Source organism: Callithrix jacchus, chromosome 13 (genome assembly GCF_049354715.1).
Source record: "Callithrix jacchus isolate 240 chromosome 13, calJac240_pri, whole genome shotgun sequence".
In the NCBI taxonomy this organism is placed as follows: domain Eukaryota; kingdom Metazoa; phylum Chordata; class Mammalia; order Primates; family Cebidae; genus Callithrix; species Callithrix jacchus.
In genome coordinates this window covers 19,344,776-19,358,376 of record NC_133514.1, presented here as the reverse complement: position 1 = coordinate 19,358,376, position 13,601 = coordinate 19,344,776, and the positions used below count along the sequence as shown (strand labels likewise).

The following is a 13,601-nucleotide window of genomic DNA, read 5'->3' as shown; positions in this document are numbered from 1 at the left end:
TCCTCCTCCAGCACCCTGCGGGAAACAGGAGCCCGTGATTCGGCGGCCGCGTCTGGGCCTGCCCCCTCCCGGGCCCCGGGGGCTTCCGCCAACGCCCCGGCGATGCCACCGGCTGCGCACGGGGAGAATGAGCCCTTTGTTCCCCCTCCCCCCCGCGGCACCCGGGCGCCTGCCGAGAGAGGCTCCCCCGGGGCAGCGTGCCAGCTTCCCAGCCGCCCCACCCTCCCGTGGGCCCGGCCCCGGAGCCTGGCAGGCGGGCGGCACCCCCACTATAGGTGCCAAGCCCGGAAAACTGGAGCAAAGGGCGGGAGGGGCCGGACCAGGCCACGGTGGGCGGGGTGCCCCCCAGGGTGCTAGGGTGGGGCGGCTGGGAGGGGGCAGCGCCAGAGCTGGCAAGGGCAGTCGGGTTCTCACGGGTCAGTGATGGGCGCTCTGGCCCACGCCAGCCGGACTGTGCCTGCCTGGCCACTGGGTCCTGGTCCTCTCCAGCTCTGGCCCATGGCACGCCCCACTGGCCTGTGTCTGTATTGCCTCATCCTCACCTGGCCAAGCGGCTCTTTGCCATCTTCCACCCCAAACCCTTCCCAAACCCCTTCCAGAGTTCAAGGGCACAAAGGGTTGTGGCCTAGGACCTCTGGGAGGGCCTGGGCTTGGGTCTGTCCCTGGTCTAAGGGTCTTGATTTCGCCAAATGTCTGGAGAGGTCATGGGCCAGGATGAGCTCCAACACTGGCCCCAGACCCGGGTCTCTGAGGGTCTGCTTATCCCCAGGGTTCCTGGTGCTTTCAGGCCCGGCGCTGGAGAGGTGCCCATGGGAGTGGCTCCCAGGAGAGCGCAGAGAGGAGGAGAGGAAATGGAAAAGCAGGGCACCCTCCACCCGAGGAAGCATCCCGGCTCCTCTGCGGGGGTGGTTCCAGCGCAGACACAAACAGACAGATTCAAACACACACAGACAGATTCAGACTCACACAGAAACCCACACGCCCAACGGGTGCTTCCCTTCCCCTCAGGCACCCACCTCCCACCCTCAGCTCCCCTGCCTCCCTGCCCCTTCGGAAGGCTTCCTTGGCCTGCCTGGGACCAAAGCTGTACCCCCTCTTTCCCATCCCATGAAAGTGATGGGTTCTGGATACCTCTAGCTTGGTCCCCAGTCACACCATTATCCCTACAGAGGAGAGCCCTGAAGAGCCAGAAGCCTTCCTCCTAAGGATGAGCAAAGACCTGGAGCCTTCTACCAGTTGAGAAGAGTGGGGTCGTGGGGAGAGGGGGCCTAAAGCAGCTAGCACTGGACAGGACTAGGGCCGTGTTGGCATCGATTCAGCCCACCCCAGGCCTCCCCCCAGAGGCCAGTTCTGTGGCAGAGCAGGCTGGTAGGGGTTGTTTACATGACTGAGTTAGTAACACTCCCTTCCTCCCCAGCTCCCCTGGGGGTGGCAGGGACCTGAGTGTGCCAGGGGAGCTGCTTGTAGAGGGTCTAACATGGACTGGAGGCCCCAGGCCCTGAGGCCCAGCCTCACTCCAGCTGGCTCCAGGGGTGAAGGTGAGGGGCTGGGGTGTGCCTGTGGTCCCCCATCTGTGTCCTCTGGCCTCCCTCCTCAGCAGCTGAAGCTTGTGGGAGCGCCAGGGGGAGATTCCTGCGGCTTGGGGCCTGGAAGAGGCCAAGATGGGCGCCTGCGCAGTCCAGAACCCTGAGGGCCTATCGCTGACAACCCCAAAGGGGATGGGGACTATCCCAGGGGAGGGGACAGATCCTCCCACCCCCAGTTTTCATGTCTGCTTTGTCAGGCCCTGGTCCCTGGACTAGAGCAGGGCTCTAGGGGACAGGCTCCTGAAAAGCCCAGGGGCTTGTGGGGACTTGCAGGGTGGGAGGAAAGACCTCTTCCCCACCCTCGCCAGCTCCCCATCCCACTTGAGAACCCATGCCACAGGCCCACGGAGTCCTTGTAGCTGGCTGTTCTGTGCCTGAGGACGGAGCAGAGCTGAGGAGACACACAAAAGACACAAACACAGAAGGAAAGCCACACGGTGCGTGGACACAGTGCCAGACTCGTGGACAAAGGCAAGCTGACCGGCACCCCCAGCCACGCGTGGGCCCAGCCCCAGCCCCGCACCGACCCCTGGTGCGCTGACACACACACGCTCACTGACACACGCTTGTGCTGACTGACACAGCAGCGCTCACGAGCCAGTGGCCCTCCTGCCATCCCCAGAGCCCCTTACCTGGGCAAGCACAGTGCCCCCGGGCAGAGCAGCCCCCGGCCCAGGGGAGGGCAGCAGGCGGGGGCGGGGGAAGGAGCCCCGGAGAGTCAGGCCAAGCTGCCACTAATCCGGGCGGGGAGAGGGGGGGCACCCACGTCAGAGCGGGGACTGCCGGGTGGAGGGCATCTGAGGACATCCCCTCCCACACACGCGGCCGTCTGGGCACCTAGCCCTGCTTCCCCAGCCCCTCCATCCTTCAGACAGCTGAGGCTGGCCTCCCCCCACCCCCCCCACCCTGTGGCAACGCCTGGGGGGGCATGGGGGAGGGGGAATACCATGCGAATTCTCCTGAGACCCGCAGTGGGGAGGAGGGGAAGGGAAGTGTGGAGATGCGTTTGGAACCAGGAGGAAGCTCCGCAGCAGATGCCGCCCTCCCCTCTCGCCCACCCACCTACATCCCTGACCTAATTCCTCTTCTCAGTCCAAACCTCCCAGCACGCCTCCCCCCCACCTCCTCTCCCCTCCAGGTTACCCCCACAAGCTACCCACCCGGGGAGAGGAAGCCAGCTCCACTCTGCCTTGGGCTTGGGACCTTTGTGCCTAGCTGGAAACACTAACTGTGGCCCCCAGGACTTCTCCAGCAGCAGAGAATCCTTCTCCTGCCTGGGCATCTGCCCCCTACCCAGCTCCTGAGACCCCCAGTCCCTGAAGCTGGGTAGAGGATGGAGCCAGAGCCTGAGTGCTACCTCCTTAACCCCCTCAAGGTGGGGGGCAGTGCCAGCTAGGATGCCCCAACCCAGCCTGGGTCAGAGCTGTGTCAGAACTAGAGGCTAATCAGTGGCAGCTAAAAATACAGCCAGTGTGTGGAGTGCACATGGAGTTGGAGGTGGGGAAGGGGACCAGGACACGGAGGTCCCCAGGCCGAGAAGGTCAGTGACGGGGCTGAAGACGCAGGGAGGGACAGGAGCCACCTGGAAGCGCCTGGCAGTGGGTGGGGAGGAGAGAGAAGAGAGGGGCAAACAGGAAGGGCCATCTGCACCCAGAAAGCAGTGGGGAGATGGAGGAAGCCCTCAAAAGCAGATGAGCTGTAGACAGATGAGGAGTGAGGCCAGGGCGCAAACCAAGTTGGGTAGGGGGCCACACCCAGGGGAGGTGAGCAGCTCTAAGAGGGCTGGCTGTGGTAGCTTCGTGTCCCCACCTTCGTGCCCTGATCCTGCTGGGGGCCCACTGGCTGGTGGGGAGGAGAGGGTTGGGGAACCTGGGCAGGCTGGTGTGCAGCCTACTCTTCCTCGAGAGGCCAGGCCACAGTGGGTAGAGGGTGAGACAGGAACCCCCTCCAGTGTGTGACCAGGCTGGGCAAAAGTGAGGTCCAGGGGTTCTCAGAGGGGCAGGGTCGGCTCTCAGGGAAGTCCAGTTGGCAACCAGTGGCCTGAGCCTTCAGGTCACATGCATGCTCGCCCAGAAATGCCCCAGAACTTGAACTTCTTGTGGCTCCTTCCCCTCTGGCCCCGTCACGTGTTGGAATTCATACAACTGCAGTCCGCCGCTCACCTGCGGTCCGCTGCTCACCAAACCCATGTTCTAGGGGGCTTGCATGTTCAACGCTTTGCGGTGGGCCCCAGGCAATGCAGGGCACAAAGGCGGAAATCACAAGGACATCCCACACCCCCCTCCGCCCCCACCTCCCCCACCTCCCCAACCCAGAACTCATGCTCACTGTGTGCATTTGTTCTTTCACCAGCAAGAACTCCTCCAGGCCTCACAGGTGTTGGCTCAGTGCTGGGCGCTGGGGGATCTGGGCTTGTTCGTGAATGATTACCAGATGCTCCCAGTCCTGCCCTGGGGCAGGCAGGAGAGCTTCACAGACAGGTCAGAGAATGAGCAGGACTTCACCACCCAATCGCAAACTCACAAAAATATTTCACTTCCGTTAGACCTTTCGTTCGGGGCTGAGCTACAACAGTGTGTAAAATACACGTGTTCTTTGTGAAGTCACAATACAGTGGGGGAGGAAAGGTAACACGCTCAAGGCAAAAGCAGAAGTCTGTGCAGGAACAGAGGCGGTGAGGTCCAGACAGCAAACCGCTTCCACGGGAGGGAGTGCTGGCAGAGGGCTTCCCAGAGAGACATGTCTGAGCGGGGTTCTAAGGGCAAGGGGAAATAGGATACAATGGGATGGTAGAGGAAGAGCATGTCAGAGGTCAGTATGCACGGGCCACACGGAGCCAGGAGACAGCCTGGTTGATGAGGTGGCAAGGACAAGACATCAAGAGCTCTGCCAAGGGGCTCGGGTGGCCCTGTGGTCCTCTCCAAACACCTGTCCTAAGAAGGAGGGTAAGTGAAGCCCCCACCCCAGTGAAATCTCCCTCACCACCACACATCAGGCCTCTCCCTAGCTGTTTCCTTTTGCTTTGTTTCGTTTTGCCATTCATCACACGCCCTTCTGGGTTTGTTTTTCCTTGAGATGGAGTCTTGCTGTGTCGCTGGGCTGGCGTGCAATGGCACAATCTCGGCTCACTGCAACCTCTGCCTTCCGGGCTCAAGCGATTCTCATGCCTCAGCCTCCCGAGTAGCTGGGATTACAGTCACGAGCCACCATGTCTGGCTAATTTTTATATTTTAGTAGAGACGGAGTTTCACCGTGTTGGTCAGGCTGGTCTTGAACCCCTGACCTTAGGTGATCCGCTTGCCTTGGCCTCCCAAAGTGCTGGGGTTACAGGTGTGAGCCACCGTGCCTGGCGCCCCTCTGGTTTTGTTCCCTTGGTCTGGGTATGTGGATCCTGCCAGCCCACCTCTATCAATGCAACTCCCAGGCAGAGGTGCATCAGGACTCAGGGTCCCTGACTCCCAAGCAGCATGATGGTAGGCAAGGTGTTCTGGCTCCAAGCCTCAGTTTTTCATCTGTAACATGGGTATAACCCTATGGGTACAGTGGCTCATGCCTGTAATCCCAGCCCTTTCCGAGGTCAAGGCAGGTGGATCACTTGAGCCTTGGAGTTCAAAAACAGCCTGAACAACATGGGGAGACCCCATCTTTAAAAAAAAAATACAAAAATTAGCCAGGTGTGATGAACAGCACCTGTACTTTTAGCTACTCAGGAGGCTGAGGCAGGAGGGTCCCTCAAGTCCAGGAGTTCAAGGATGCAAGGTACTATGACCGCCCCACTGCATTCTAGCCTGGGCGGTACAGTGAGAACCTGTTCTAAAAAATGGATATAGTCCCTACCTGACAGGCTTGTTGGGAGGATTCAAGGAAATCATCTCTGTAAAATGCCCAGTACCAGGTCAGGCACACAACAAATACTTCACACGTTAGTCTCCGTGTCCTTGCCTGCCAGGCAGAAATCATCTCCCTCACTCTGGTACTGCATAGCAGTTACGTGCACAGACGCTGGAGACAGACTGCCTGATTCCAAGCCCTTCTGCTACCTACTAGCTATGTGACCTTGAGCAAATCACTGGCCCTCTCTGTGCCTGTTTTCCTGTTTGTAAATGGAGACTCTTAAGAGTAGTACGTACCCCCACAAAGATTGTTATGAGGATTAAATTAGTATATGCTAGGGCCTTAGAGCAGTGTCTGCGTGGGCGGCCACACTCTGGGCGCCAGCCGTCACTCCCCTTGCAGCGTCTGGCATGTTGTCTGGTACCTGCTCGAGGCTCAATAGAGATTTTTTGAATGAATTAATGGAGATAAGACAACCCCACAATGCAAAGACAGGCCATGGTAGGATGGCAGCAAGCACCCATATGTGAGGAGCTAAACCACCGCAGCAGATTACGAGCCTCCCCCAAATAAAACCCAGATAATCCCCACACCAAGAGTTAATCCACTCTCTGAGGCCACTCCAGGTTACTACCCCATTTCCCCTCTTCTCATCCCACACTCTCACCCACCTCTTTGCTTAATCAAAAGCAGGGAGGAGGAGCAGATGTGGCGGTGGCAGAGGGGCACACCCCAGGCATCATGACGAGACCAGCATCAGCATCAGGGCAGGAGAGGGCAGAGCTGGGTACCCAGTGGCCCCAGGGATTGGAGGAGGGGTTGGAGTGGAACCAGCCAGGCAAAGAGCCTTGGTCTCAGGAGAGCAGAGGAGACTCCTTGCATGGGGCAGGCCAAGGACCAGTGACCACAAGCAGCAGGGAGGGACACTGGAGGCTGTCCAAGTTCCGCCAGGCCCAGTAGGGCGAGGCTCTGGCCAGTCTCCCAGCCCCACCCTTCTTGACCTGGAAGCCGGGGGCAGCCCAGATCCTGGCTGCTGCTGCCCTCTCGTGGCCACTCCTCAGAGGTGCAATGCTACCCCTGCTGTTACCTGAGTGTTTACAGAACTGGATGTCCCCAGAGCTGCCCCAGGGGCCCCCTTATTCCAGGCTCCTGGAGGAAATACTCCCAAGGACTCCCCTGCCTAGCTTGACCTCCCTATGGGACTAACGTGCTGCCCCGAGCCCTCGCCTGCCTGGGCTCCCACTGGTTTCTCTACAGCTGTACCTTTCTGGCCAAAGCCTCTCCTCTCTGGTTCTGACCTGTCCTCTGGACTGGTCCCCCCACTTTCCCATTGATGCTCTTGGAGCGCCCCAAGAGTTTTTTCATGGAATCACATGCTGCATCACAACGCTCTGTCAATGGCTCTGTCTCCTCCAGAGGACTGGGGTTCTTCAACCTTAGACCTAGGCTGCGACTGGGCTGTTGAATTTCAAGGGTATGACGTCAGCACTGGGAATAAGACTCAGGAGAAACAGAACCCCTTTATGTATTTATTTATCAAAACGTTCGCAAACCTGACCTCACTCACCAACACACACACACACACAACCAAGATACACACACCAGGCCTTATGAAAGGCTATCAAGTACTTAGAAGGACAGGAAGGAATGAACACACCCAGGTAGACTTTTGGTTTCATTTGCAGGAGTTCCGGGAGGGCTCTGGTCCCACAGTCAGAGAAGGAGGAGGCAGAGCAAGGCAATAAATAGAGTGCTGGCCTAGCCTGCTTTGGTACATCATGGTGCATCCTGCCTGCGGCCTTGGCAGCATCTGCTCCCAGCCCTTAACCATCAGCAGGAGCAAGGAGGGCGGGGCGCAGCGGCCGGTGCAGGCAGGCCAGATGGGCAGCCAAAGGTCTCTCCAAATATCCCCAGAGCCCTGCAGGGCACGAGGTAAGAACGGGCCAGATGCAGCAGACCCTAGCTGTCCATGTCTGAGGGCACAGTCTTTTTCCTCGTCCGAACCTTTAGGGAGCGCGAGGTGCCCTGGGAAGAGAGGAGGCCCAGCATGAGGGTGTGGGGAGCGCCAGCACAGCCCCCCTGCCTCCTCCTGCCATCCTCCCGCACTGACCTCCCGCACCAGTGGCTTCCTCTTGATCACACGCAGGCTCTGGCTGCGGCTCAGGGGCTTCTCTCGGGGCCGGGCTGGCATCCGGGGGACCGCCTCAGTATCTGACCAACAGTCATCCTCCGTGTTGCTGTCCTGCAGGCCCCCGTCCCGGTACCCTGTGAGGAGGAGGCAGTGAATGCTTGTGGCCAGGCCAGCCCTTCCTCTAGCTCTGGGGCAAGCCAGGGTGCACATGAAGGAAGCCATCCCTCTTGGCATGGCCCTGGACCCCTCTGTCCACTCACCAATGGGTGGCCTCCGGTGGAGCACCTGGTCCTCTGGGTAGAGGGCATCCTGGTAGGCAGGGGCAGGTGCATCGGGGATGGAGCGAAGGTCCTGCATGGAGAAGCTCCGCAGCCTGCCAGCCAGCGCCCCCTGACTCTGCAGGGGTATGGGGGAGAGGCTTCAGCAGGGAGGCTGCCCAGGGAAATTGGCCAACCAACTAATCACTGGGGCTGAGATGCAGGACTGAAAACTGCTCAGCAAGCTCTGGCCCCGTGCCAGCGTGGCACCAACAGGAAACCAAAGCCAGAGAGCAGGCACTGCTGCTCACGCTCGGTGCCAGAGCCAGGAAGGAAGGTCTGACTTCAGCTCCACGCTTTGACCTTCTCATCCCTGCTCCCCAGCTTCCGTCTCTGGGCTCCCTGGCAGAGGAGCTGAATGGGCCCAAAAGGGCCTAGGGGTGGGACAGGGGCTGCTGGAGGGCCGGGGGCTCGTAGCACCTTGGTGGCAGCCTGCACAGCAGCCGAGGCGGCCATGTTGAGGCCCCGCTTCCCGAAGCTAAGCATGGTCTCGTAGCTGCGCTCCTTGGCCTGCACGAGGTATGCGTCGATCTCCTGTGGACCCAGTGGGGAGGAGAGCTCAGATGGACAGCCAGAGTCCCTTTCCTTCTGCAGGTTCTGAGAAGTCACTGGTTGTGGCGCCACCCAGCCCAGCCCAGCCCCACCTGGTGCCCAGGGGCTACAGATCTGGGCCACAAACACACACCAGGAGTAGGGCAGGCCACCTCAGTGAGCGGCCATGCTCCAGCTGCTGCCACCACTACCCCCAAACCAACTTCTGCCCTGAAAGGTCATTCATGTGCACCCCCACCTGATTATCCCAGAAGATGAGGCAGGCTGGGCTCTGCCAACCTCTGCAGCTCACCAGCGGCAGGACTGGGATTAGAACCCCAGTGTCCCCAGCATCCTAAATCCCAGGTCCAGGGCGCTTTCCCTCACACCCACCCCTAAGCCTCCCTTCCCACCTCCCCCTGGGGTACCTTCTCGTGGCGGGACAGGGACGGGTGGACAAACTTGCGGTAAAGCAGGCTGGCGCCCTTGGTGTAGGGCGAGAGCAGCCACAGCACAAAGGCCATCTTGATCTCATAGTAGAAAGGGAACCTGTCACAGCACAGGGGGCAGGGTGAGCCGAGGAGCAGGCTGGAGTGGGCCACCCCTGACCCTGGCCTGCGGCTCCTGCATCCATACCAGGAGATAAAAATGTCGGTGACGATCTCTGCTGCCATGAAGAGTGCAAAAACGATCCAGTACATCATCCACCGCACCTGCGGGGTGAGAGCGCAGAGGTCGCATGGGGCCTGCAGCACCAACTCCCATCCTGGCCAGCCCCGCCCAGAGATTCCAATGAGCCTGTCCAGCTGCATAGCTGAGCCCACACAGGGCTGGAGAGGAGCTCTGAGAAACTGCTGCTCATTCCTGTGCCTGCCTCCAATGGGCTTCACCCACAAGATCTTCCACAGGCACCCGATGGCCTGACCTCTATCTACACCCTCTCGAACAGGGTCCATTCTCTCTCCCTCCCCACTCCACTCAGGATGTGCCACACAACCTTGCCCCTGGAGGAGGGAGAGGCCAACTCAGAACCTCCCCTCTACCAAGTCCTACTACACACACCCAACCACCCACACTCACGTATTCACGAATGTTCTTGGTCTTCACAGCCTTATAGGAAGCATAAGCTGGATACAGCATCCCAAACACCAGCCTGGAAGAGCAGTCACCGGGAACATGAGGGGCCCCATGCCCCACTCCCACCCTGCCAGGTGGCCACTTCCCCCCACTGCGGTGCAAGGTGGCATTACCTACCTTGTTTTTCTCGCTTGGCTTGTACAACCCGTGCCTGAGTCAGAACCCTGGAGGCCACCTCCCCACCCTGCTGTTTACAAACATCCCAAGCCTGCCCAGGCCTGCACATGTGGCCCATGGGTGCCTGATGGAGCAAGAGGACAGCCACTCCACGAAGTGGGTGAGAACACCAGACTGTCCCCTCCCATGGGCATGCAATCAGGCCCAGGGCCACCAGACCTGGCACTGCCGGGCTGCAGACAGGGCTAAGTGAACCAGGTGTTGGAGTGCTCAAAGGTGAGGAGCAGGATGTGAGTCACGTGACTGCTCGATGGCAAGTAGGCACCTGGATTCTCCACCCACACCGTGCCATATCACCTTGTGTTTGCCAAGGAGCTGCAAGGTAGGCCTGTGGCCCTTGGCCCCACACATCTGTTTGCAGTGTGTGTGGCGTGTGGCAGGGGTCGTCCTCAGCCAACGAGGCTTGGTGGGGGCGGGGGGGGGGGTGTTGGTGGGGCGGGGAGCCTGCTGTGCCCCAGACACCGCCTGCAAGACCACAGGTCCGTTAACCCTTGCATGGAGTGCGGGAGGGTGGAGCTTGGAAAGTTCCCTCTCCCACCGCACGTCCCCAGCTTCCACCACAGGGGCGGGACGGCACCCCGGGGTAGAGGAGGTCTGAGGGCAGCCATACTCACACCACCAGGCGACAGATCATCCAGGACACCATCTTTCCGGCCTTGGGGACGAGGGCAGAACCCCAGGAAGCCGCCCAGAGGGTCGTTCAAGCAAGGGCTGGGACAAGGGGGTATCGGGGCAGTTGCGGGAAGCAGAGGGGCGGTTCAGCTGTCCCTCGGCTGAGGCCGAGCCCGCCGCCCACGGCCTCCGACTCTGCAGTTCAGAGGACCTGGAGAACGGTGAGACCTGGGGCAAAGTGGCCCCGGCGGGGAGGAAGCCGACTTGGGAGCGGGCGTTGGCGCGTACGCCCCGCGGCTGGGGCAGTTACGGCTCCGACCCGCCCTTCCTGACGCGGAGAACCCCGTGCTCCGCCCTCGCTGCTGGTCCCGCGCTGGAGCGGCAGGTCGCGGCCTCGCTCGTGCGAGTCGCCGCGGTCCCGGTGCACCCAGCCACCGGCACCGGCCTGCAGGGCGGAGTTTGCAACTCACTTGAAAGTTGCACGGAACCAAGTGCTGCCCAACCCCAGGGCTCCGGCTCACCACGCAAGCGCAGTGTGGTCCCAGAGGGGGCGGGGCGAGGTCACGGAGGCGAGAGGCCCGCCCCTTAAAGGGGCGATGTGCTACGGGACTTGCGCGTGGGGCCCACAGTAGAGTCGCCGTCCCAATCGGAAAGATTAGAGTGTGGGAAGCTGCAATAAAAAAGCAGGGGGAGTGCGGGGGTCGGGACACGAAGAAAATCGGGACTCCAGAGTTTTCGCGACCCTTCACTGGTTTTTCCCAGTGTCTTTCCTTCTCGCCTCGTTTTTCCCTGAGTGAAATGGGTAAAGGTATGAGATGCGGTTGGGGGATTATGGGAGGATCCCTGCAGGCTCGGGAAGGAGCTGGAAGGACGCTGGCTAAGCGCCCGCAAGCCCGGGTCTTACAGTAGTGGGTCCAGGAGGGAAAGCGGGGCGGCGTCCGGGAGAGGGAACTTGAGGCACTCTTCACCCCAGCGAGTTTCAGGGGTTCCCTTCGCTCTGGGATGCCCTTCCAGAGCCCTGACTCCGAGGTGGGCTGACCACGATGCTTTGAGACATTCTGGGTACAGCTCCCAGCTCCCAAGTTCCTTCACCAGAAGTTTGAAATTCCACCTATTCTTCTGAGCCAAGTTACACAAATATCCCTGGGCCCTTAACAGTAGCCTCAGCCATTGCTATTTTGTAGTGCGTGTTTGCACAAAAGGTCTTAATTTTGCAAGCATCCTTTTTACCATGTAGGAAATAGGACGCTCACTGGTAAAAAGTAACTTTCCCGATGTCACCCAATGTTTATTGCTGGCTGGTGGCTACATGCTTGGCTTGATCAGTCTTCTGAGGCATCAGCAGCTGCAGGCTGAGAGTGGCGCTGCAGACGGACGTGGAACCGGAGAAGTTCCTCTGGGAGGGAGGCAGACACCTGGAAGAAGGGAGAAGCCTCTAAAAAAGAAAGCAAGGGGGGGCGTCGTGGCTCACTCCTGTAATCCCAGCACTTTGGGAGGCTCAGGTGGGAGGATCACGAGGTCACAAGATCGAGGCCATCCTGGCCAACATGGTGAAACCCCGTGTCTACTAAAAATACAAAAATTAACCGGGCATGGTGGCACGTACCTATAGTCCTAGTTACTTGGGAAGCTGAGGCAGGAGAATTGCTTGAACCAGTGGGCAGAGGTTGCAGTGAGCCGAGATTGCGGCCCTTAACTCCAGCCTGGCGACAGAGTGAGACTCTATCTAAAAAAAAAGAAGAAGGCAAAAGTTGCTGCTTCTGCTTGCCCTGTGAGGTTTCATTCTTTATGACATCTTCAGCTTACTGCCTCAATTGTTCCCTCCGCAAATAGGGAGCACAGTGTTGCCCTGCCCTGCAGAGGGTGGGAGCAAAGCTGTCGGGGCATGTGGGGTGGAAACACAGGCAGTTACTGCTTTTTATTGGAGCCATAGTTAACGCCCACCAGCTATCGTAAGGATGGAAAAGGTAATGATGGGGCCAGGGAAAGGAGGCTTCCAGGGGGTAAATAAATGCACAATGATTATATGGTCTTAATTATTATCATCAGTTTTATTGGTATTTTTGGGTGTGAGAGCTAGCAGTGAAACAGGCCCACAGGAGAAACTCCCTGGAAGCCCCCATGTCTCCATCTCCTCTCTTAACCACCCCCTCACATTTACCCGTTCCCCTCACACACACACATTGGAGTCACCAGACAGGCCAAGGGCTAGAGGAACCCCTCTAAGGAAGGCCCCAGCCACTGTCCATCTCTAGGCACAGACACTGTTCTCTAAGTGAAAAGTGTCCTGGGTCCCCCTGAAGGAGGAAGGGTGTGATCCCCTGATGGTCTCAGGAGGAAAGGGACCTGATGACTCAGGAGCTCACTGCACATGTGAGCCTTGAGTCCTTTGGTGAGTCTGCAGAACTGTTCCTTTCCTCCGCTGCCTTTTGGGGCCACATGCCTGACCTCAGCATCACAGGCCTCTGTCTACCCCCATTCACTGGGAAACATTCCCTGGTCCCACCCAAAGCCCACTCAGCTGGGATGGTCTTCTGCATGGAGACTCCTGGTCCCAGTGCCTGTGCTTGGGAAATCTAGAGAAGAGATGTCAGGTCCTTGCTGACAGCAAGTCTCAGCATGGAGGGCAAGAGGCTGGCAGCTGAGTGCCACCCTCCCTGGCCTTGGCAGAGTGCATGGACCTTGCCTCTTGCAGCCTTTGGTCCTAAGCTGTTGACACAGTCACCCAGTTCCCCTGGGTTGCTAAGCAGCACTCTGGACGTGGACAAGCCCCAGGGCAGGTGACCCGGCAGACACACACAGAAAGCTGGGCACTCAGTGGCCGAGGGAGGAGAATGCCTCCCAACCCTCAGAAGAGCTCCCCCTACGGGGTTAGCAGCTGTCAAAGTGATATTTATCTTTCTACTGGGCAGCAGAATGCCAGCATGTCTGGGAGACTCAACCTACTTACCCTGGCAACCTCTCCCAAGCACAGGATAAGGGCCTATTTCCCATTTGAAAAAGGACAGCCCTCCCCAGGATGATGGAGGTGCCTGCTAAGCCAAGAGCATGTTTAGGGAGGTGGAAGGCAGATCAGTCACCTATTTCTGGGGGCGAGGAGGCCAGATCAGAGGCAGCATGTAAGATATGGGGCATAGGGGTGCCAAGACTGAGGATGGGTGAGGAACTGTCACCCACAGACAGTTCTCTCCAAAAAACCACCTCCTCCTCTTGTACAAAACGCCCTTCTCTAAGCCACCTCTGTTTTCATATAGTCCTACAGACCCAGGCAAATCA

At 59.3% G+C, this 13,601-nt stretch overlaps 1 protein-coding gene and 1 long non-coding RNA gene across 3 annotated transcripts; both read right to left on the bottom strand.

Annotated features, from left to right (window-relative positions):
* Nucleotides 1-4,116: 4,116 nt before the first annotated feature.
* On the bottom strand, nucleotides 4,117-6,328 carry LOC144578939 (uncharacterized). Its single transcript, XR_013525537.1, has 2 exons — nucleotides 6,092-6,328; nucleotides 4,117-4,341 (listed from the first exon to the last, which is right to left on the bottom strand). It is a non-coding gene; the product is annotated as an uncharacterized LOC144578939 (long non-coding RNA).
* Nucleotides 6,329-6,940: 612 nt separating this feature from the next.
* On the bottom strand, nucleotides 6,941-10,788 carry REEP4 (receptor accessory protein 4). 2 transcript variants are annotated; one of them, XM_035270069.3, is made up of 8 exons: nucleotides 9,654-10,788; nucleotides 9,480-9,552; nucleotides 9,036-9,112; nucleotides 8,828-8,948; nucleotides 8,289-8,402; nucleotides 7,812-7,947; nucleotides 7,531-7,685; nucleotides 6,941-7,445 (listed from the first exon to the last, which is right to left on the bottom strand). In XM_035270069.3, exons 2-8 carry the CDS (start codon nucleotides 9,537-9,539, stop codon nucleotides 7,380-7,382), a joined length of 729 nt encoding a protein of 242 aa, XP_035125960.1. In that variant the 5' UTR covers nucleotides 9,540-9,552; nucleotides 9,654-10,788; the 3' UTR covers nucleotides 6,941-7,379. The 2 variants fall into 2 exon arrangements, with proteins under 2 accessions (XP_035125960.1, XP_035125959.1); XM_035270068.3 differs by having other exon boundaries at nucleotides 10,328-10,788.
* Nucleotides 10,789-13,601: the final 2,813 nt, after the last annotated feature.

Coding starts and splice junctions, on each gene's coding strand:
- REEP4 (XM_035270068.3), bottom strand. CDS start 10,359: ATGGTGTCCTGGATGATCTGTCGCCTGGTGGT. Junction 9,553..10,327: donor ATGATCTGTCGCCTGGTGGT/GTGAGTATGGCT, acceptor CTGCTCTTCCAG/GCTGGTGTTTGGGATGCTGT. Junction 8,949..9,035: donor ACCGACATTTTTATCTCCTG/GTATGGATGCAG, acceptor GTGCTGTGACAG/GTTCCCTTTCTACTATGAGA.